Source organism: Zootermopsis nevadensis, unplaced genomic scaffold, assembly GCF_977971745.1.
Source record: "Zootermopsis nevadensis isolate Lab colony 2312 unplaced genomic scaffold, Znev_1.0 Znev_ptg000013l, whole genome shotgun sequence".
Taxonomy (NCBI): domain Eukaryota; kingdom Metazoa; phylum Arthropoda; class Insecta; order Blattodea; family Termopsidae; genus Zootermopsis; species Zootermopsis nevadensis.
The window spans coordinates 11,871,027-11,895,290 of NW_028259145.1; the positions used below are offsets into that span (position 1 = coordinate 11,871,027).

General features: G+C 38.2%; 1 protein-coding gene across 7 annotated transcripts in view; it reads right to left on the reverse strand.

Annotated features, from left to right (window-relative positions):
• The window catches only part of unc-13 (protein unc13 homolog), a 185,652-nt gene that overhangs the window by 49,048 nt on the left and 112,340 nt on the right, over positions 1-24,264 (reverse strand). For 6 of the 7 annotated variants that reach the window (XM_087348618.1, XM_087348619.1, XM_087348615.1 and 3 more), the window contains exons 2-4: positions 12,245-18,136; positions 7,980-8,023; positions 4,975-5,068 (exon numbers count right to left, since the gene is read on the reverse strand). In XM_087348618.1, coding sequence (XP_087204744.1) covers positions 4,975-5,068; positions 7,980-8,023; positions 12,245-17,689 — 5,583 coding nt within the window. In that variant the 5' untranslated portion in view covers positions 17,690-18,136. Of the gene's footprint in view, positions 1-4,974; positions 5,069-7,979; positions 8,024-12,244; positions 23,053-24,264 lie in introns of those variants that run through there. The other variant, XM_022067194.2, reaches the window with a different exon arrangement.

Sequence of the window (24,264 nt, forward strand, 5' to 3'; positions counted from 1 at the left end):
TTATTCGGGAAAAGAACATTTGAACATTCTTTTATACACCTCTAATCAAAATCTCAAACGAAAGAAATACAAACTTCAGTATCCTGTTAAATTTGACCCAACCTGAGCTACAACGTACAACAACGGTCTTTTCATGCATTGGTTATGCCAGTATTCAAATACAGAGGCCAGTTTTATAGGATTATTATGAATCAGTTCATAGCTGTCAATAAGCTACGGAACTGTTTCAGGAATTTCCATTCATAATCACGTGAAAACCATGGGACTCTTAATAACTGAGCTAATGTTCCTGTTTATCATCATCACGACAGCTTTACACACTAGGGCCACCTGGTGTTAACATCATAAACAGCATGAAGGGGATGGGTGTATAACACATGAAAAAGTTCTGCGTTTCAAAAAGTAAAACACCACAATCCTTGGTTAATAAACAATACGGGTCAAAATTTAGGAACAACAAAAACTTAAAGATTTTGATCAAGAGATTAATCTACAATTATCTGCATGAATATGGTTTAACAGTTATAGGCCTAGAGGACAATGTCTTCTGAGACTGCATCTCTTATAAAGATATTTGTAAAGACGAGTTTGAAATGTTAACTTGGTAATTGGATTATGTATTTTATGCATTCCATTAACAGCCCCCATTTACGAAAGTTCATTATACGCCTCTGGAATACATATTTATGAGGCGACGTTTCAAATAACACCAAAATATTTTGAGGAATAAGCATTAATAGTTAGTGAATGAAGTTGTCAAGAATATGGCCGGTACGTGATCTTAACACTTCAGATTTGTAAGATTAATACATAATTACATCACAATATACACCCATGGTTCCACAATTCTGTCCCAATCTGTACTATATTAAAGTGTGGGCGATGAATAGAAGAATACTTGGAAAGACGAGAACAGGTAGTATATCAGGTTCACAGAGGCATTGTTGTTCCACGTAACATTGAAAAACATCCCATCACACGCACATTTATTTGTAATGAATGGCTAATTTTAAATGGTGGTAACTGGACGAGCGGAGGGAATACATATACACGTACTCTGCAACAAGATCGATATATCGACAGACGTATGCGTGGAAACAAATGACGCACGTAAGTTAATTATTATGCTCTCTGATGTCATCTGGTGTTTCGATGCGCGAAGAACACAGCTGTTTTTATGCGCGAAATGCTTCGCAAAATATGATATCCTCTGAAAGATAAACATATTTGTGTTTATAATATAGATATTTTTATAACAGACCAATGAACGATAAATATAATACAAAATTAAATGTATTAACATGTGTTACAGACGACATTTCGCTACGAATATTATCTGTGGTGTGATTAAAACGATTGGATTTAATCGCGCCAATAAAGCGTATCTATCTGCTTCATTAAACATTTTCCTTTAAATGGATGAAAGGACAAACAGGCCTATGTACATGTGTGTGTGTGTTTACTTATGAGCAGACTCTGACAACAGTCTCGTTCCTGTAACCTTATTATACTAAAAGGTTGCAGAAAATGGTTCACACCTGAAAGCAGCTCGTTGATGGGTGTAGTGCCATATAGACGTTCACTGAACCGATACGAATCATCTAAGTTTTATATTTTTTAAAACATACCTGAACATAAAAATGAAAATTTCACCTGACAAGCGGGACGAGCCGGTTTCCAACCCAAGACACCAGTGTTTGATTTAAAATTGTTCCTTCCTCGGGGCTACAAACTCCTCAACTGGTAAAAAAGTACAAATATGCAAAAGAGTTCGGAGAGGTACCCATATTTTGCAAATACATTCTTTGATACTTTATAGGTCTACGTTATTAACCTTGATCTTAATTTATTTTATAGATGAACCTAGTACAGTAAAAATAGTCGTACTATATATGCAACACAGAGACAATAACTATCTTCCTTTACATTTATTTCGAAATTTAACATATCGCAAAAACGTTTAAAACAAGTGTAATAAACCCTAATTAAATATGTATTTTACATTACGTAGGTCTCATTAATATACTGTACCACAAACAGATATATTAATTGGGGTGTGATCTGAGGCTTTCACGGCAACGAAGTATAATAAATTCTTGTCGGGCTACCAGCCATATAAGGTGGCTAAATGAAGAAAACACCGTTTCGAGAACCATCTTCGTCCTCGTCCTCAGGGTACTGTACTCTACCTTACACGGCTGGTAGCCCGAGGAGAATTTATTGTGTAAGTGTTGCATTTGGCCAGTACTAACGAAAATTAAATTTACCTAATAAATTTCAGCAAATACTCTCAAATATCAAACTGAATCTAAATACGTCAAGACAGTTCAGTAGTTAAAAATAGTTTTAGACGAACTGACATAATCTACTATATGGGTGTAATGGAACTGAAGGTCACATTCGTCGTTAAACATTCACATCAAAATTTAATCCTGATCTCTTCTTTGAAAGTGAAGTAAAGAGGTCAGTATAACTCCCATTCATTCTTAACCTCGGCACTAGACAGGGGTGAGTGATAAGAGTCACGCCCCGGCCGCACATTACCCCCCGGGGAAAGGACCACAATACCCATCGGACAAGCGGCTGAGTGGGCCCCAGAATATGTACATGATTTAATTTCCCACATCTCATGAAATATTTGAACTGTCCACAAAGCTACACTGGACAACGGCACGTAGGAATATACATGGAACCAGAACTCATCAAGCTTATTTGATGAGGAAACGAGGACTGGCGAACGAGACACATCAGATGCGCGTCTGCAATAAAGAACCATCACTCATCCCGGCGTCTGCAACTGTTTGCCACTGGTTTCATTATTATCTTGCAAACATAACATGCTACTGACGTCTTCATTTCGGGTCCAACCTACATTATTACAGATCAACTGAACTAGCAAATATTTTCTGTGGCAGGTAATCTCCAAGAATTGAATGTTGTGGTAGGTTGTTCTGTTATATTACAGTATGTATTAAATGCTGACGTACTGTATCGTCCAATCACTATTCAGTTTAAATAAATTTAAATGTTGGTATGGAACATGAAATATGGGAGTGATTGGAATTCGATTCAACATATATTCCGGTATTCTCCGGGAAGGATTGGAAAAACCACGAAACGCATTAGTCAAGACAGTAGTTCCCAGCCGAGAACTGCACCGAGAACCTCCTCAGTACGATAAAGGCAACTCAGAACCAAACACTGAAGATTATTCTTTGTCGGCTGAGTTATGATTGGTCCATTATGGTAAAAACCTGCAATTTATGCTTAAAGCAGATGAACAAAATACGACACACCATTATGGAGTCTGCAAAATATGCAAAGGACCAAAATATGAAGGTAATAAAAATATCATACATAAACTCTCGTGACAGGGGCAATCGCTTTCACGTGAACAACTTTTAAGCTAAAATAATAAAACAGTTTTGTTAATAAAATTAATGCTGATGTTAGTTAAGAGTTGTGATCTCAGTTCTGTTCATTAATGTTATTTTAGTACTACAACAATAATAAACGACTATTTTAATTCAAAAAAAAGAAAAGGATTTCAGTAGAATATGGCAATTTGGTACATTGGCTTATTTTCTGCACAGACGTAAAGTATAGATGTAACTCACGTAATTTATTTTGAAGTATTCTAAATAGTATACCAGCGAATACAGGATACTCCACATCCTAATCTTAAACTGATATGCAAACGGCTGTAGTATTATCAGCCACATGAACTCTACTCAGAAACGTTAATTTCGCTACAAACACGGAATATGTCCACAGAAGATATGGGGCCGAGTTCCTCCTGCCTGACCATTTTTCACTCTACAGAAATCAACCTAATTACATTTAGCAGAATTCATTCGTAAAGTTAATGTTTAAGATCATTAAGAAATCCCAAGCCGTTTATAAAACCGGCAGGTTCATTATCGTGTTCAGAAGAGCCTGCCACTGGTCCATTACCTATTATCCTGTTTACCTCTCTTACCGTGTTCTAACAGCAACTTTAATATTATACCTCCATATAGGTCAATGTACTTATATGTGCACTGCGGTGTTCACAAAAGCCCGCCAAAAACGTCATTTACCAATTTAAAATTGTATTAAACAATTTTTATTAGGTTTTAGAAACTAAAGTTTCATACATTTTGAAATTTTACACTTTCTGACTTGTTGATAACATACAATTTACACTTTAATGTTTATTCGCTCAGGTCTGTACCTTGTGCCACAATATTCAAGAGTAATCTATGCAGATCTTTAACATACGCGATTTTACAAATCAATCTTGTTCAGAGTTCGTTTTATACAGTCATAACAAAATACTATTACTATTACTATATTAAAATCTAAGGCATGAGAAAGATAGACAATCTTCCCCTATACTGAGTACTTGCCCAGTAGTATTTATTGCACTTTTATACCTGTACGGTATATTAGAAGTATTCACAACTTGTTCTTGGTAAATTTCGAATTGTCATGTTTCACTCCAAGCACGAGGACTATACAGTGTCGTAATCATAAATATGACGACTGAAATTATCGTCTGTAACAGCTGCTAAAAATAATGACAATAAAATAATTCCATTAACTTATTTCTGTTCTTGTAAACAGCCAAACAATGTCAATTACAACAACCAATCTCTAAAAGCAACAAAACAACAGAAAATAATATATAGAAAGTAAACGGTACAGAAGTCTACAGATGACGTAAGAGACAAAAACATAACATAAAGAAGGGGATCCAAATTTAAAATATGAAACCTTGAGTATGGACAGCGAGAAGATACAAGGAAACTCAGTTCTGTTAAAGAAGTTCCATAACAATGTAAGTGTCCTTGCAAATAGCAACAGAAACACACCTAGGTGAAGAACTCACATTAAAATTACGATTTATCACAAGGGAAGAGTAGCTTGTAATTAATTGTATGTTTGGGACTGTCAGCTTGACAACCACGTGTGGCAAGTAGTGTTGGCGCTTACCAGTTCGGAGACGAGCGGTATAGACTTCCTCCTGGGTCGAATGTCCGGCATGCTGTCGATGTTGCTGTAGAAGGAGGGATTGTCTCCAGCATGCCTGCAACATGAGAGTGTTGCTTAAATATTACTGGCGTATTAAACATTGGAAATGACAAATTTTGGCCCTCTTTGAGACGATAATAATCGATCAGCTAACTTTCATGGAATCCTACAGTTCATTATCGTGTTTACAAGAGCCAGATGAATCCAGTCCCGAGTGGGCTTTTCTTTACAGTTTCCCGGCCAACATTTTATATGCACATTGCTTATCTCTCTCTCCTGTGCTAGTGTATGACATAGGCCTAATAATTACATGTTAAACATGGCGACGGTACAAACTTCGAGGCAAATGGCGATCACGGTTTTAGGTGCTGGACGGTGTGGAAGTGGACTGTGTAGCCGACGATTCAGGAGAACATACTGTCATCATCCTCAGGGCTGAGGATCAGGAGTAAATGGTTCATACGGGAACAGGAGATGAATCAGGTCACCGGCGAATGGCCAATGTGAGCTATGCGATGGGGAAGGAGATGACTCTTCTGCCAGCAAATATAGATGTCCCTTCGTTTTTGTCGAAAAACGTAGACACACGTATTGAAGAAGTACAAAAAAGGCGTAATTAATGGAGAAACGCCACAAATCGATACGGACAAATACAAGCAGATTACGAACGACTGAAATTGTGAAGCTAGCCGAACGCTTACAACATTTCAGTTCTAGATTTTTGCTACGCAGTGTTTACGACCGTTTTGAAACTCTGCTGGAGTATCACGTTTATCTGTCAGACGGGCCGCATATTTGCATGACGATGCTCTGGACAAACGAATTTCGCTGATGTTTCGTCCTGCCATCATTTATTTTATTGTACTCTATGCCAAATAAAATAATTGGGGTCCAAAGCAAACAATATAAACGATTACTGAATAATATAGCGTGAGAATATTGTGAGAAATCAGCAATAACTTCTACTTGTTAACTTGATACAGAGCATGATGTAATTATTTATGTATTTGTTTATATGTCTAATTCATATTTGTAAGAAAATAAGACCTCTAAGAAATTCTAATACAAGAACGGTCTATAATAACTAATACATTAACTGTGTCGCCTAATTATATTGTTTTATAATTATAAATGGAAGTTCTTTTGAGCCTTTGTTTTATTTTATTGAACATATTTCGGTTTTAATCTTTCTACAGATAAACTAATTTTAATAAACGGATCCCATTCCCTTCAGTGTCCATCCTCAATTGGCTATTTCAGTGGCTTCAAAGCAATCTATCGCTGCCAACCAGATTGTAATTTCGTTGTCAATGAGATAAAGAGAGAGAGGTAACAAATGCTTATAATAGGTGTGCTATAGAATCAATAATGCCTCCCGATCTATCATATGGACTTTATTTATAACATGATAATTATGAAAGAAAAAATGTTTGATTTCTGTACCTCCAGAAGTAATAGTAGAATGTTACTTGAAAACATTTCGTCATTTCGTTTTAAGGAAACGTTGTATATAACTTATAAATACATTAGACCGCTTGAAAACGTCAACATTATTCAACATGAAGGAAGTTATGTAAGATTATTACCATCACGTTAATTTGAGAAAGAGAATAGATTCTGAATACTTTTAAAAATATCGTAGAGCTGTGTTTAATTATATCAAATATCACAATTTATAAACATAGACTACAGAATCAAAGTATTATTTTCATTTTTGTGTATTATAGCTCATATCAGACAGCGTTACGTCAAACTGTCTTTGGTATGCAGTCTGGCAAACTGTAATGCTCAGAATATAAACTTATATGTTTTCTCAGAGATAGCGTATAGAGGATAGTGATCGTAAGTTATTTATATTGCAGAAACTGACGTTATGACTGCCTGGAAAAAAAATTTCATTTTACCTCCTTAAACAGAAAATTTTATATGTAAACTTAAATCAATTCTAAAGAAGTCTCTGTTCGATTAGGTGAGGTACGTGAAAGCAAACTGTATTTATATTTTGACAACATACACACAATACGTGTACGCAAGTCTCATTATAAATTTTCTGCATTCAATTTTTACTGTCATAAATAAATTTTACATAAGCAGTTTTAAAAGATAAACTAGAAAATGTAACAGGAAATTGAGATCTACGATTCTCACGGCGGTGAAAATATCCATCTTCGTCTCGTGGGTGGGCTTGTAGGTAGTTATCAACGTTGATTAAATAAACAAAAATACATGATTTCGTTTTTAGAAACTGTGCATTAATAGTGGTATTGCACAATTTATGTCAGACGATTAAAAATGTGATGTACACTCGAATACAAAGTTGTGAAGATTATATATTTTACTTCAAAATGTCAACACTGAGATAACTACATTGTTAAAATTACTTACACATTGTTAATAAAATTCATCATTTGGTTCTAGACTTCATTACTATTCTTATTCTTGAGAAACCGTTCTATGCACAATATTACAATTTCACTAGTCTTTAAAGGAAATATATCCGCAGTCACTCGGGCGAGGCCTGTCTAACAGTGCACGTAAGAATGCGAGAATGGATTTTCCTGGGGTCTGCAGTGGCCACGCGGTCTGAGGCGTAGGCCTTGTGCCGCTTGGTCGCTGGGACCGTGGGTTCGAATCCCACTCAAGCCATGGATGTTTGTCCGCGTTTTTCTGTGTCGTGCTGTCCTGGATACAGGTAGAGGCCTTGCGACGGGCCGATCCCTCGTCCAAGAAGTCCTACCGAATGTCTATAGATAAAGCCAACGAAAAGTTGGGACCCGCAGTGCTCAGGCACTTGAAGAACGGGTCGTTCCCAGTATCCCAGTATGGATTTTCCTAATTGTTTATTTTAATGCAAACCAATAAAAATTACTGTACACAGCGTCTGCAACGGCCCAGTTGAAACTGAACATCACTTCAATAGTTATTGAATGAAACAGATCTCCGCATAATACATTATTCAAACTTACCCATTCCCACGCCCTCCACTTTCGCCTCCTGTACCTCCGCCATTCTAAAAAATAAACAGAAAGAAATAATAAATTAATAAAAATCTATTTAAAATTTTAAAAATACAAATACAGGTTTTCAGTAATAAATAAAATAGCAAGTAAACAACAAAATATTTTAAGCATATCAACATAATTAGTCCATATTATTGAAATGTAACATACTTAAAAATGCTAAGTAAAAGATTAGAAAAGTCAGGAACCATATGTTTTAGACCGATATCTGAGTTACGTGGCTAAAGTTTTGTATAACTGACACTAGAGGAGTAAAGCGCTTGGAATAATATTAGGCTTACTAAAGCTCGATGAGTAACTTCATAATGCCTGACTTTCCTATCTCTTCGTACACCATCTCTTGGTAAAATATGTGTTGCAACGTCTTAACATACATTATGATTACAAATATGCACATAAATAAATTACGCCAATGACAAATTACTGATATACATATAAATAAAGTTAACAGATACAGTTATGATATGTATGTGATACAAGACACAAGAGAACACAGCTTGTGTCTAGTGTATTTTAAATACGAAACTACACATAGAAGGTGCAATTTACCAAACTTACAGAAAACTACAACAGTTCGAGTTATGTCAAAATGAAAGAGCGTATAATCAATACTAATCTCAAATTGTATAAAACAGTTCATTTGTGGAATATATTAGGAAGACATGACGTTATGAAAAAGTATGAGTATCTTACCCTAACGCAGTCCACAAAATGTGCAATATTAAATATACTATGAAATAAAGCCAGTTACACTAGCATAACCGTTACTTTCGACAATTATTGATTTGTGCACCTAAAATCACACCAGCCCCGAACCATTATAATCACAGGCACAGTATTAGAAAACTAGCAGATGTAAAATTATGCCTTTTCCAATTGTTTTCAAACCTCAATGTAATGAGAGAAATTTTCATGATTGAAGTTTTAAGATTTAATATTTTCTTGTCTATGTTGTCCAAAATCATGACAGTAAAAAAGTCTTTGCTACTATTACGTGGATTTCGACACTACAGAAAGTAACAAATTATGAGCCCAGAAATAAAACGGTTCGGGAAACTGATTTTACACACAAGTAATTCAATTATAATACATTTGAAAATAAGACTAATCCTTAGTAGTCTAATAGGAAGACTATGAAATGTAATTGGAGGAAGAAAATTTGTACTTATGTTTCGGGAACAGTACTGAAACAGACGTTAGAAGTATACATTGTAGTGTCTTGAAATGTAATATTCAGGATGTTAAAACAAAGAAGCTTGTCAACGAAGCAAGCTATACAAAAATGAATATAACACGAGTTTTACAGCATGAAATAAGCAGATTTAACTGAGTACAAACTAAAGGGTTTGTCGTAACATTTCAATAAACTTGCAAGCGACTATTTCGAGCACAGCCACAATTTAAAACGTTTCAGGAAATTATACAGCTACTATTTACACTTACATATACATATTTTTACCTTTCCTAATGCAGCATGAAATTCTTATAAAGTCTAATAATTAAAGAAATGAAATAATTCACGTATTTAAAATAATAAAAAACACTGATCTAGAATTAAAGTGCACCACATACAAAATGATAAAGCAGAAAGGGCTAGTCCATAAAATGCTTTAGTATATATCGCATTAGGATATTTTATACTCTCTGCACTATTTAATCATTAAGAAACAATAATTTCCGTAGTAGAAAATAAATGTATATAGTATATATTCGTACAATGAATGAGTGTCTGAAATGTTTTAAGTAGATTTTAAACTTGTCGAACTATCCTCCGGTTAATTTTCGTTAAGTGGTTCTTGTTGTTGGTATCCGTTTCAAAGAATAAACGAAGACTTGAATAAATGCATAATTCTCATCATGGGACCAAATAAATTAAGACATTTACTGCAGTAGACGAACAGTTGCATTTTATAACGTTCCTTACGAAGTCAAACGACTCATAAAATAAAGCAGAATTATGTAATTAAAACACACAATAGACACAGGTTTTAGCATTACAGTACATTATTGTGATTATTTCTTTATGATAAACTCCTCGCACATTCTCAATCAGTTCTAAGACACGAAGTTCAGACTAAAATAAGTAAACCAAAGATATCGACACTAAAGATTTAATTCTGTTATTTCTTTGGCTAGAAATAATTTGTGTTCAAGATATTATATGTGGTACTACTACACACCATTGCAATTCGGCCTACAACAGTGGAATATCTAATGTAAGCAGTGACAAGGCGCAAATTTAGCTGCTCTGCGTTCCACCTTAACTATTTTCGTGCCTAACGAAGAAGTGAACATAAATATTTTATAGGACACTCATTTTAAATACAAGTAACATTGTTTATTGCTCCTTTGGTTGTACTGCATAAGTATCTACATCAACGTCACAGCGGGCTAGTACACACAAGATTCGTTACACATAAATACTACACACTTCATTAGTTGTACCCATGCCAGTACACATCTATATTTAGAATTAGTTTGGCGATATAATTTATAGGAAATGTGCGTCAGTTGTAAATAAATCAAAACAATAGTTATTTTATTATTAAAATATGAATTTCCACATGTATATTACAATTAATTTGACATAAGAAACAAAATCCATTTCTTTCATCACGTTCACTTTGAGTTATATTTGGACCCGAAAATAGAATAACAGATAATGAATTATAATGAATTACAGTGCAAACAGGTCCACTGGAACATATCGCCGTACGGCATAAACTTCAAAACTTTAGTGTATACAATCACAGTTACACAGATGGATTGGTTAAGCTACAATTTTTACACCGACTGCATCAGAAGACAGATGGACAATCGACTGGGTAGACGGGAGTGCCTTTTTTTAAAACTCAGATTATATGAAACTTAGTATGTACAAATGCAATCAGTGTAAGAAAACGAGGTACTATGGATGGATATATGAGTTGGGTTGAAAAGTGGTGACGTAGAACCCTGACAAACTCAAGAATTGTGCTTCACATGAAAATTGTGTCAATAAGCTGTGCCCACGAGTTTGACAAAAGAGCATTTTTCGTAACAGTCATACACGTGTTGCGAACAGAGAAAATATCTATGATACTATAAGAACAGCTTTAGCGAATCTCGCAACACATCTCTACTCAGTGCATGGTATAGTCTATCTAGTAGTCGTGAATAACTACAAGAGTTGTGCATTCAATTCACTTTAATCGATGCAGACACCTTTATACCAATAATGTTTTTTTCCAGAGAACAATAATTGTTGCAGATAAGATATGTTCAAAATCCACTATAATCTGGACATAATCAATTATAAGACTACTAATTTCAAAAAAACTTCAACGTTTCCTAGGATTACAAAAACAATTGTCCTACCCCATTCGATACATTTTACATTATACCGTATCTTGCTATTATTTCATTTACGTTTAAGCCAAAATTTTAATCTGCCTGTTCGATGTATTTCCGTACAAATACCGAAACATTTGTAGAACACCCACGTGCTGATTGTTACTAAGTAGTTATTCAATGAACAGTTCCACGTTTCTGTACGCTTGTCCACCTGTAACTGCGTCATCTGTGTTTGCATGCTGCCCGAGTAACACCATTTCACTGAACTGATATTGTTGATCTCATGCTAATTTAAGTGAGGCATTTTTAATAATTCTCACCACATGGAGTCATCATTATTTACCTATCCGTTGCCTTCAGGGGATATTTTTCTTCATTACGCAAATATGCTTTATTTGATCCATTAAACGGCACTTCAAAAGTAAAATGGAATTAATACCACAGAATATAATACATATTTTTACAGCTGCGTACTATGTACCAAACAAATTATGTTCCTTTAGGAAAAAGTGTGAATCGTGCGTCATAAGCCTTACCTACCTACCCAGAGCTAATCCAAATGTCTCTTATTGTATATCAGCTATCTGGTACTGGCTCTAAGTCCTAATTAAATAACATTATTTCTAGGATGCAACGATCGTAGCATGTGCAGTAGGAGTCAAAATTAATTTGGGTTAAATGCCGGAAGAAGTAAAACATTTGTGATCGAGAAGTATAATTAATATGCAAGGAAAGGTCAGTGTTGTATGAGTCATAAAACAGTACCATTAAAATTACACGTTTCCCAACAGAAGCGTTATACAAACAGAGAACGAAGACCTCGTGTAAACTTGGTTGCGAGTTCATCAAACGCTACTTAGCTCACTGAATTTACATACCGTTGTCATGTTTGCTCTTGCTTCCGCTGCTGCGGTTGCCGTCGCAGCTTCCTGGATCTTTTCTTCATCTTTCCTGTCTTTCAAAGCTTTGAGCAACTTCCACTTGCTACCCGCCGGTCCACTATCTTTGCACGCGGCATCTTCCTTGCCAATGTCGATTTTAAACCTTGGTATGGACGGTGTAGAGCTCTCGCCACCTTCTCGGAGGTAGCTTCCAGCCTCACATTCACCGTCTGCGTCTCCTTCCCACACGTCACTGGCTGGAACACTTATGGAACCTTCTCGTACGGTCGCCGTTTCCTCGGAATCCCAGCCGTCGCTAACTGGGATACTTATCGACATCTCACTTGGAGGAACACTTACTGATCCCTCCCTGCTTAGCGAGTCTGAGCCTTGAAGAGGCTTCTCTCCATGACGAAGAGTGGAGGCACTGGAACTCCTTACCGACCTCGTCAATTCCGCTTCCATTGCAGCTTCCTCTTCCTCGTCAACTTCCATTTCGTCCATACTCTGATGCGGACTGTCGGGACCACTCGTCTCTCCTGATGAGGACTCATCATCGTCTCTGATCCTCATAGCACTTTTCTTCTTTGGTTCTTCAGTCCCCGGTAAATGCGATGCTTCGTCGTTGAAGACAGAGTGGGGCTCGGCATGGTCATCGCCTCTGCCGTCCTGAATATCTTCCCACCGCATTACAGATCCCGTCGATCTTGTTCGCACCTGAAGGTTATAATCTTCTTCATCGAGCACCCCTTCAAGTTTTTTGGCTTTCAGCTTCAGCTCCTGAAGGACAAACGACATCTGCTCCTTCACTTCTTCATCCGGTTCGAAACTTTCAGTTTTGTCTCCTTGTATGGGTTCCGTGTCTTGTTGTCTTTCCAGTTCTTCCAACTTACGTAGCTCATAGCAGTACCATTCGTCTTCACTGTCTATGCTGTCTTCAGTGCTCTGTCTTCTGGAAGACACTCGGGATGTGCTTCTCCACGAGTGTATACTTCGGCTGTCCTCGTCACCCTCGCCTCTAGGTCCGCTCCAAGGAATTTCGAGACTCTGCTGATGGCGGGCTACGTGATGCCTCCCACTGGCATAGCTGCGCATACTTGAAACAGACGGACTTGTATTAATGTTTGGAGGTTCTTCCGCTCGAGAGTGTTGGTGTGGTGCACTAATATTTTCCGCTTCATCAATGATTGTCTCTATACAAGGTTCATCGTAAATGTCCTCTTGTATCTCTTCTTCTGCTGTAGCTATAAGAGGAATTTGATCATTAGTTTTAGTGGCAGAAATATCTTCTTGGCCCGTCTGTTCATCCGCAGATACGGTGGAAGATTGACGTTGACGGTATTTGCCTAAAGCTCGGGACACGGCAAATTCTCTAGATGCTCCACCAAGCGTAACTGGTGGAAACTGAAGTTTTTCACTTGCCGTTTCTTCACTGACTGTTGTAACTGCTTGGCTTGCTGCTCTCTTAACTTCACCCACTGTAGGGAAGAGAGAAGAAGGGTCCGCTTCCAGAAGGTTTGGTTGTGCAGGCTCTGTGTCATGTGGAAGGTCATTGACTTGATCCAGATCCGAGTCTCTTCTAGGTCCCAATTTTGCACTTGCTTGAGCCTGTTGCTGCTGCGAACCGTGTTGCCTCGGCATGCCGTGAGTAACTTTAGCGAATACACTGGTGTCAGTTGGAACATCAGAGAATACGCTATCTTCGCTGTCTTCAGAAAACCCGCTCTGTCGGCCGCTCCATTCGGTCTCTGACTGTTCCGGATCCGACAGTGATTGAGAGTGATGGCTGCGACGTTTTGCCTTCTGAAGGATTCCAGACACTGTAGATGCGAGTGGATTTTTCTTTTTCTTGCGAGGCAATGTGGTGGTAGAATGCGGCTGACATTTACCTCGAGGCGTAACGTATCCTCTCCCGTGCTCCTTGGAGAGCGCCAAGTCCTCACGTCGAACCCCGGCTGGCAAAGAATGGGAGCGATGTCGTTTGCTAAGGTGCAGTCCAGGTAACCAACTGCTCACAGAGCTCATTGCTGATTTTAATTTACCCCTTTTGCTCACCTTTTCGTCCTGAGGATAATTACTGTCTTTTATATCAGCAGAAATAGATATGTACCCCGACTGGGACACTATGACACCACTAGGATCATAGTATTGCCCGTCGTGTAATTGTGGCTGATGGTGATCTGGAGTATTACGTTTCCTCAGATCGAGTTCCAAGTATTGTATATCAGGACGCTGGCTCCAGGAGTATTCTCGAGGATAACGTTCGTCCTGTTCGCCACCTCTTTCCATCCCACTTTGCGGAACGTAATGCTGTTGCGATGGATGCTGTGCATAACGCCTTGGATCCGTGTAGTGAGATGCAATGTACCCGAATTCCCCAGTAGAAGCAGAAGCGCTGACTGGAGCAGATGTGTGATCGTATATCATTTGGTTCGCAACTGCAGTATCAATTTGGGCCTGAGAGCTATTTAACCACGCAGAACCGTGATTGTAATCGGTTCGTGGTTGGTTTCCGGACGGTGTCGTGTCGTAGCGCGTGCTTGTAGGGTAATAAGAGAGAGCGTCCGTAATATTTCCGGTAGGGAACATGGTGCGATACATGGCGGTTTTATAGCCCTCTAAGTTTGCAACTCCACTGCCACTGGGAGGAGCAGAGCCAGTAGAATGCCCTCTAGATAGGTTCTTCCTATTTGAATGAGCTGAGGCACTAGTTGCGGGGTAGCCACTAACAGAATGGCTTCGGGAAGTGATGCGTTCGAGCTCAGTTTGGTAGCGGTAAGTTTGTGCTTGGTGCTGTTCGTTGTTGCTACATGGCTCTACCAAATCTGGGTAACCGGATCCAGACGATTTGGGCACGTAACTTGCCATACCACTTGTGTAAACCGAAGTGAAAGATTGTTGCCTGTTACTCCCGGCAACTGAGTATATCGCTGGTTGTTCACTACGATAGAGGAAATCGCCGTAAGTTACTGAACACGTAATTTCAACGGCGTTAACTGTGTTGGTACTGGGGGACTTCGGAACACGATGAGGTCGTCCTCTTGGGCTGGCACTGAGTTCAGAGCTTGGTACAGGCGATGGTATGAGATTCCCTGTTGAGCTGTCACCTGCTATGGAAGGTGTACTGCTTCCCATACTCGTTGGCGACTTGACACTTGTGAATGCAGACTGATATTGTCCATCTGTTATATGAGAGTTTACTAGGGCTGGCGAAAGAGAAGGCAGAGAATGGGGAGCGATGTATGGGTAGGAATCGGACGCAGCAACAGAGTTGTAAGTGAGAATCTCTTGTGGCGATATGGAAGAAGAAGATAAGTGCATTTGTGGAACCATCGGCGATGCTGCAAGTAGCTGCTGATGTCCACGTCCAACGACGGAATCTGATGTGTATAAGGATGTCGGTGTCTTGTTGGCACTGCTTATAACACTCTTCGGAGACACTGGCGATTTCTCTACGCTGGACCAACCGCTCATGGAAGAAAGACCAGAATCGGATTTAGCAGTTCCAATAATAATGGACGTAGACTTATTTATATTCTTCGGAGACAGTCTTGGTGATTTGGGAGAGTGTGGGGTGCGAGGACTCAAGCGTCCTTGCTGTTCAGTCGACGGAGAAGTAATTGACGTAATACTAGTTGCTGAGGTACCCAGTAGGGCTGAAGGACTTTTGGCGATATTGGCACCGACAACAGCGTCGGCGGTGGGCATTAAGAAGGCTTCTCCATTGTCCCGAGGAGCTGGTGGCGGCGGGCTCGTTGGGGAAGGAGAAAGTGTGGATCGAGTTTCTGATAAATCTAGGTCTAATCTTCCACCTATATAACCGTCTTGTCTCGTACGTATGCTTGATCCCGATATTGTTGGTGGTGAATTTAAATTTTCAGAAGTCGCACCTACAAATGTGGCGGTTGATGCATGAGGAACTGACGCGTACGAAGCGGCCACTATATTCTGCAATTCCTGTTCACCAGTGTATTCAGAAGCGTAAGGGTTGAAATCGTAACGGCCAGTAAGAGTTTTGGGAGATGCCAAGCTGCACGATGAAGGTGTTATATCGGCTTGCAATAAGGCTGAGGAATTATAATTAAGTCTACCAGACGTTTGTGATGATAAAATTCCGGAATTATCCATACAATTAGACGACTCAAGAAGAACACGATGTCTTGGTGATGTAGTTGGTGATAAGGACGACCTAAACCCGGATAAAGCTGAAGCTACCTCAGAGTCTGTGGTGGCACCTCCGCTGTCTGTAGATAGTCGAGAACTAGGTCGGGACTTGCTACTGCTACTGAGGCCGCTTGGTAATGTCGTTGTACCTGCCAGTAATATCAACTCAGACAGACCGCGTGCAGAACTAGAAAGACTCCAATTTTCCAAGTCAGATTCTGCGTATATCTGACGTAGCTGCTCATCTATGACACTAGTTTCATCTGCGAGTGCTTTCGTAGTAGTAGATTCGCTTTCTCTAGCTTCGTTCCGGTACATATTTTGCGGAGATTCTAGTAGGCGGTCTTGTAGTTCTTTGAGATTCTGGGAGTCTTTCTGAAGCTTTGTTGTCAGTCTATCGAGTTCCTGAAGTTTCTCTAGCGCCACCTGATCTATTACACTCAATCTCGTTAGTTGAGCGAGATCTTGTTCATTAACACATGGAGAATTACCTCTATAGTCCTTATAGTCTAGCGCGCTGAATACTTCTTGCGTTTCATCGCGTTGTTCCACCCTCTCTAGACCTTCCATAGTCTCTTCCTTATTTGTGTTCTCTTCAACTTCTTCGGCTTCTTCCCAGATCATACCGAGCTGTGATGATGTTACGGTGGGTGCCACAGTTGATTCAGAGCCACCCAAATCATCACGATAGGCGTTGTTGAGACTGCGATAGAAGGCTTCGTCTGGCATGCGTATCATTTCGCTCATTCCCATCTCTATTTGCAGTTCAGAAATTATTGCAGCGGCACTCGACGATGATCCAGTGATATCAGCACTTGATACCTCTCCTACCACGTCACGTCCAGCCACGCTTGCTGCGGCTGCGTCTTCCATCAAATCCTTCATGGTTCGTTGCAGGTCATCTTCAGCTGTCTCGGTTGTTGTCCGCGTTCCTTCAGATGCTGAGACAACATCTGCGCGCTCCTCAGCCGCACTATCTGTTGTACCCATCACTGTATAGAATTCGAGAAGCTGGGCAATGACACTCTGCTGTTCGTAGAGGAGTATCTCCAACTTCTCTAGTCGCTCCCACATCTTGATATACTCTTGCGATAGGAGATCTAATGCTCGCCATGCGTATTTAAGCTCTGTCTCCAAGATGTTCAGCCTCGTACCCAGTCTCTCCATGTAGTCGCTGATGATTAAGTCGATGCTCTGGACGTAGTTCTGTTGTCCCAGCGTTGGTGACACCGGTGAGGCAGAGGTGGAACCTGCTTGTACGCTTTTCACTGAATCCATTTTGTTAACTGATGTTCTTAAAACTGGACATAAATTCGTATATATTTCATTTACACACTTTTAAACGTGTTTACTGTAGTTTTAACACCGATCCGCAACTTTCCGCTGACAAAATACTTAAACAATACACTTAGAATAAACCAGCAAGAGACTGAGCACCAAACACTTTTTTCTGCACTGATTTACAACACGTATTAGTTTACACACACGAGGAGTTGTGTCTGTTAAGCACTATAATTTAATTGCAATCGTTGTGCTGTGTAAGAGGAAATCGGGAGGTCGTGCGCGCTGGTGCAGTCTGCCACCCCGACCCATGTTCCATGTCACTATCACGTGCTCAAATTCATAAACAATAACATCTGTGAGACGGAATGTAATAGTCTTCCTTGTATTTCCATCGCCACAATTCAATAGCAATTCGTCGTTGAAAATTTCGTTGTTGAAAACCTGAAAAGAATAAAGCGTCACACACTATTCACGGACCATGCAATCAACATGGGTACAATATTCGAGTTCACAATGACAGGGGAAAAATATAGACATACCAAATGTGGACATGCACAATAAGATAGGCCAGTTGGTAAAAAAGCATAATAATTATTCCCATAAAAAGACATCAATCCATTTCGTAGATAGGCAAATAGATCACCTAAGAGTTAACAGCATTTGAACGACATAACATAAAATTATGTATATTGACGTGGTACGGCCCGATGTGTTCTTGTTTAATAAGTACAACATAATTCGCTGAGCAAATTGAAGCATCGTTTGAAAATAAGCCTATTAATAGAACTATAAAACTTGCGATTGTAACATGTTAATTCAATCTGTTGTGTATATTCATAAATGTACTGGGCGATGTAACTTACGTTAGTGGTGTTAGCATGCAACTTTGTAAATCGTTCATGTTTGGTTTGATAAAGCAGGCTTATAAAAGGATCATATAGTCAAAAGAGATAATTATAAAGCAAAAATGTAGCGTAGCCATTATAGGTACCGTATATAATTAATTATTTTACTAAAATAGCAGAGTTCAAAATATTTATACACAAAAACTTATGTTCGCGTATTATCCATCACATCTGAAATAGCGATCTCTGAAGAATGGAGATAATTGAAAATTGTAGTTAAGAACAAAATACAAATTATATTACAAGGATGTAGCATAAGTGTATAAATAGCTTTCAATGTCCGTCACGACCGTGTGCAAATGTTATGAATAGATTTTTATAACATTTGCCATGGTGACGCTGCTAAGCGGTTTTCGACCTAATGGAATACCTATAAGACTACATGTGCGTGTTATATCAATCTTAAATTGTTGTAGCCGTTGCCAAGGTAACGCTATTAAGGGAGTCTCGGCCTTACGATTTGCATTACTGAATATAAAAACATTGCCTACTGCGCTTGACTCTTATTTGTCATAAACCACAGTACTTTTCAGTGTTTGTAGTTCTTAATGGTAATTACTGTCATATGATTAGTCTATTAATTCCTTTAGAGGGTATAATGGAAGCCTGTAGACATTCAACCGGTTTACAGTTTAATTATATTAAACAAAAGAACAATTACATACGGGCCTCATTAATACATGATGCCTTACCAACGAATAAGGAATGACAAGAGAAATTTCGTTCCTTGTTCTGTGTACATTTTTATGCAATTATAGTATTTAAAAGCTCATTTTCTTATTGTAACAGCAGGATCGTTTTTGCTGTTAGAGGTACATAGAACTTGTCACACTATCAACAAAATGTCTTCTTACACTTTAATGTACCTATTAAACCTATTAATCATTTAAAGCCTAGTGATAACTATATGTACCATCCGTTTTAACAATCCATAATTCTACTGGTTTCCTACCATTCTCAGAATAAACAGCGATTATTTCCGTACAGAACAAAAATACGATCATTGTGATTGTAATGGCCTGTGATTTTTTAAAAATAAGGACTAGGCTTAAAACCACCCTGAATGAAGTTTTCCGTACTCTTCCTCAGTTGTAAGGATAACGCAGGGGTATAATTCAAAAGGGGTAAAGCTTGTCTAGCCACCCATCATGGAGGCCTTTACCCAAGATGATTTCCTACTTCCCAAAGGTGTACAGGCCTTCAACCAAAGCGATCCCAACCATTCTAGTTTCAACTCCCAAACATCCATCCAACCTCCCATCAGTAACAACAGCTCCAAGTCTAAATATGTCAAGGCCTTTAGCCAAGACAACAATCCCGACAGTAAGGCATTGTTTACTAATTACAACTATGCGTTTCGTACACAGGAATGATTTAACCGAGAAATGAACGAAGTACTGCCCATGTTCAAAACTTCGCCCTCAGTTTGGTTTGTTCGTCTTCAAAGGGTTAATTTTATTTTCAGAGTCTACATTTCTGGAGTTTGGTAATTGTATCTTATTATAAGGGTTACAATACAATCCTGTAAATTGGTCAATATAGGTATGTAATTATTAATTACAATCTTTGCCATGGCCAGGGAAAAATTACATCCAAGTCCCAATAATATTACAGAGTGTATGTCAAAATTTAACATGTTTTTGTGCAAAATTTTATACAAATCGTTTTAAAATTTAAAAATTTGTATCTATGGTGAAAACCCGTAGATGAGTTTCAAAAGCTGTAATGTACAATTAAATTTGAGTCTGAACTGCTTAATATTTAATTTCCCCGTTACTTATTTCTTTTGGCTGGACAGCCATGTTCATTTAATGTCTACGCAGATGTAATCGTAGTGCGCCTTATGTGCAGTTGATTAAGAAGGTTGTTTAGAAGCATAAAATTGAATGGAAGAGGATTGCATTGTCTCCATGCAGTTCACGTTTAAACTGCTCCCAACTGTGTTTCCTTCCAGATCGCAAGAACAGGGCTTCTGGCAACGAAAGCGCTGGTCGAAGTCCCTCAACACAGTCCCAAAGCCTCTCAAGTCCACATAAACTTTGTCTTGTTCTGAGAAGGTTTGCAAGTCCCTTGGAATTAATGGGAACGCGGTCGCAGCGTGAAGGAAATTGCTCCAATATTTTCTACTTTCCTGTTTTATCTACATTTTATAGCTAACACGTTAGGAAAAGGAATTTCATTTTCTGTATGTAAATTTATCTTTCTCGTGGGTAGGAATAATCTCTGTTTGGAGGCGCTGGTTGCAATGGGATTTAGAGAAACGTCTTACAGGATCTCCACAAGCTATCGGTGTCAACAATGTGAAGATAAATGCAAATACAAAAGGGACCCATCAATCTTGTTTATAATCCGGCTAACCCGAGCAACAAGCCTCGAAATTTTGCTGTTTTAACAGTTAGTGGCTTCAGATCACAGAAACACATTACACCTAAAAACACTTTCTCATTAAATAAATAAATAAATAAATACCAATTGCATGTTTTCAGAACGAGAAGTTTGTACGCACGAAAACCAGCATACAGGCTCAGTAACTTGTTTGAAAACAGAGGGCAGCAGAGAGCTGTAAGTTCGGCCTGGTTTATTTGGGACTACTGTCTGATATTAAGCTGGAAAATATCGAGACGACGTTACAAGCAACACAGTTTTTGGGTTGCAGATTATGGATATTTATGTATATTAAGTTTCTTTCTGTGTAAGACGTTTATAAATTTAAGACGTGTAAGTAAGCTATACGAATACAAAACTCAATTAACTTCAGAATTCGATTTATTGTAATATTCTGAACAATGACGATTATTATGATGCTGATGATCATTCATTTCAATTTAATTTAATGTGCTAACACTCCAGTTACACGAGTCAATTACAGACGCAGTGCAAGAAAAGTAAACACAAAGAATAAAACAAGGCAACACACATGAAGTAAACATAGTAAATATCCTAGTACGCAGTACATAATAATTCTGAAGTCAGCAAAAACGGTAATCACCAAAAAAATTGATTAAATTTAAAAAATAATTGTCAAAAATGTTACATTTAGGCTTATTACAGTCTCAATGCCGGCTGAGGCGCAGCGAACATAAAGAAAATTAACTGTAGAGAGTATTAAAGTATTTTATGTTTCTATTTGCAACTCTGAAACCAACAGTTTCATAAAGTTGAAAACAGGTAAAACATGAACTTAAAGATATAACAGTACTATGGAATTAAGGGGTAGAGACCGAGGGGTTCTAGTCAACACGGAAGGAATAATAATTAAAACAAAAATATAATTTTCTTACTGCAAACTATACTAATACCACCAGACAGGACTACAATGCAGAAGGAGACAAAAATAAATTAAAATAGGAAAATCTGAGTATTGAAATTCAGGGAAATACGTCTGTCGCACCGGTAATAATTGGAGCCATGGAAATTCTAACTAAAAGACTAAACATATCTATAAACAATACAAGATAGCATTCAACAGATACTCTATAGAACACGCCGGGCTAGAACATTACACATTACGAGAAAACTGCTGATATCCGAAACTCGAAGCCTGAGCGGGGAGTTAACCACTGGACCAAGAGGAAAAGTACCAGAAAAAGGGGGAAAATAATAATAATAATTATAAAAAAGGCAGTGTGGAACATAAAATACCGTTCCAATTTAGACTAAATGTTGTATACTATACCAATTCATACGTGTCAGAAAATATTATCTCCCAGTGTGAATTTTCCTTTTGCACAAAAGCCATGTTAAAATCAACTCTGCCACCTGAAATCCCCATTCGATTTTACATAATCAGCTTAACTGTTAGGAAATTGCACTGTGTTTACAATAATAACCTTAATGTAGCATCCGTATGAACTTGGCATCTAACATTACGACACGAAAATAGACCGAGGATGTCCGGGAAAATGGTTTTCAGGAGAAGAGTTTGAACGTCGTAAGGTGAAAGTAGAAGAAAGCTGGAAGAACTGAATAATAAGAAGCCTCTTAAACAAATATCATTTGGGTATTCGAATCAAGAAAAACTGAATCGAGGAAACACGTAGGAATTATTGGGAAAATGAAAAATGCACACAGAATCTTGATCGAAAAACCTGAAGGGAAGACCAAAACGTGGATGGAAGGAGAGAATCAAAATGGATCTTACAGAAGTAAAGTGTAACGAATGTGGAATGAATTAATCTGGATTGGATGGGGACCAGTGGCGGGCTTTTAGGAACGTAGGTGATCTTCAGAATCCACAAAATGCAGGGAAATTTCTTTACTACATGATCGATGTTTAGCGTCTCAAAAAGAACGTTGTTTAGTTAGCTATAAATCTACCTTTAAATAAAGCGGCAATTAATATAATGTATAAACTAAGAAATCGATTATTTCAGATTTAATAAATTAATCCAGATTTAAATATTTATTAATAATGATGAACTGAACTAAAATTGTATTCAGGAAAATATCGCCACGTCCGCTCACTTACTTCAATACAGTTTTCAATTAATTACTAAACCTATCATTAAATGCTAAGTAGTTTGAACTAATGACATTGTTGTTAAACAGGCCGTAAATAAATACAACAAATCCGTGGACGGTAGTAAGATCAATTCCATTTTATAACTTTATAAAAACACTATCCCTACACATATACTCTAGTCCGTCCTGACAAAAATAAGAACTTTATCCTTAAATCCGATGCGAGTGTACTACCTGCAGTATTAACTAGTCAGCGGAACTAAGAAGACAATAATACAAATTTGAATTCCGACCACGAATCGATATGAGTCTGGTCTGATGGACTGAGTAAATGTGAACTGAGGGGTGAAGGGTCGGTTGTCTACGCCCTGTGTCTTTACTTTATTGGAAAACCAGCGTCAATAAAGGGCATAAACGGAAGTGTGGGTACATAGCCAGAGCACGGGGTAGGAGGTGGGCAACTTAAACAATTTATCAAGAACTCAGTCGCTTCTGCCCAAAATCAATTTTCTACACACACCGTCCGTTCAGAGTTCCAATTCTGTCTTCGTGCAAATTTCAATGGTATAAAAGTTAGTAGGTGCCTTCTGAATGGTTATTAGAACATAATCAATTATATTGTTTGCTCAGTATATTTTAATTATATTCAACGTAGTATTATAGCAAAACGAGTGCAGGTAATTAACTTCCTGACTCAATCTCATTAGTTCAAGACACGTGTATGACAAATTATGGGAAGAAATTATTTTCATATACGAAAAATTCGAATGATAGAATATAAACATTTAATTACTGCATTAAGAAATTCCAAACTCATTCCGATGCATGCTACTATAAAACAATAAGTTATCACTAAGCATAATGTGTATATTATTTATTGGTTCGTTTTAAGAGGAAACGCAGAATGAATTTTCCAGCAATATTTTTGCTGACTGTTGCACCGTCTAAGTTTCATTAGGCATAAAACTGACATTCCTTCTTATTGTTTCCACTGCAATGGGGTCGAGACTATGTCTCTGTGAAACTGGACCTCAACGAGACCTTTGTTCATATCCGAGATGATAAATGCGTGAAATGAAGCAGCAGCGGAATAATACCGCCGGGAACAGCAAAGGACTCGAGGACATAAGCTGTCCCAGTGCCACTTTGTCCACTTCAAATCCCAAATGGTACTAATCTGGATGCGAACACAGACCCCTGATC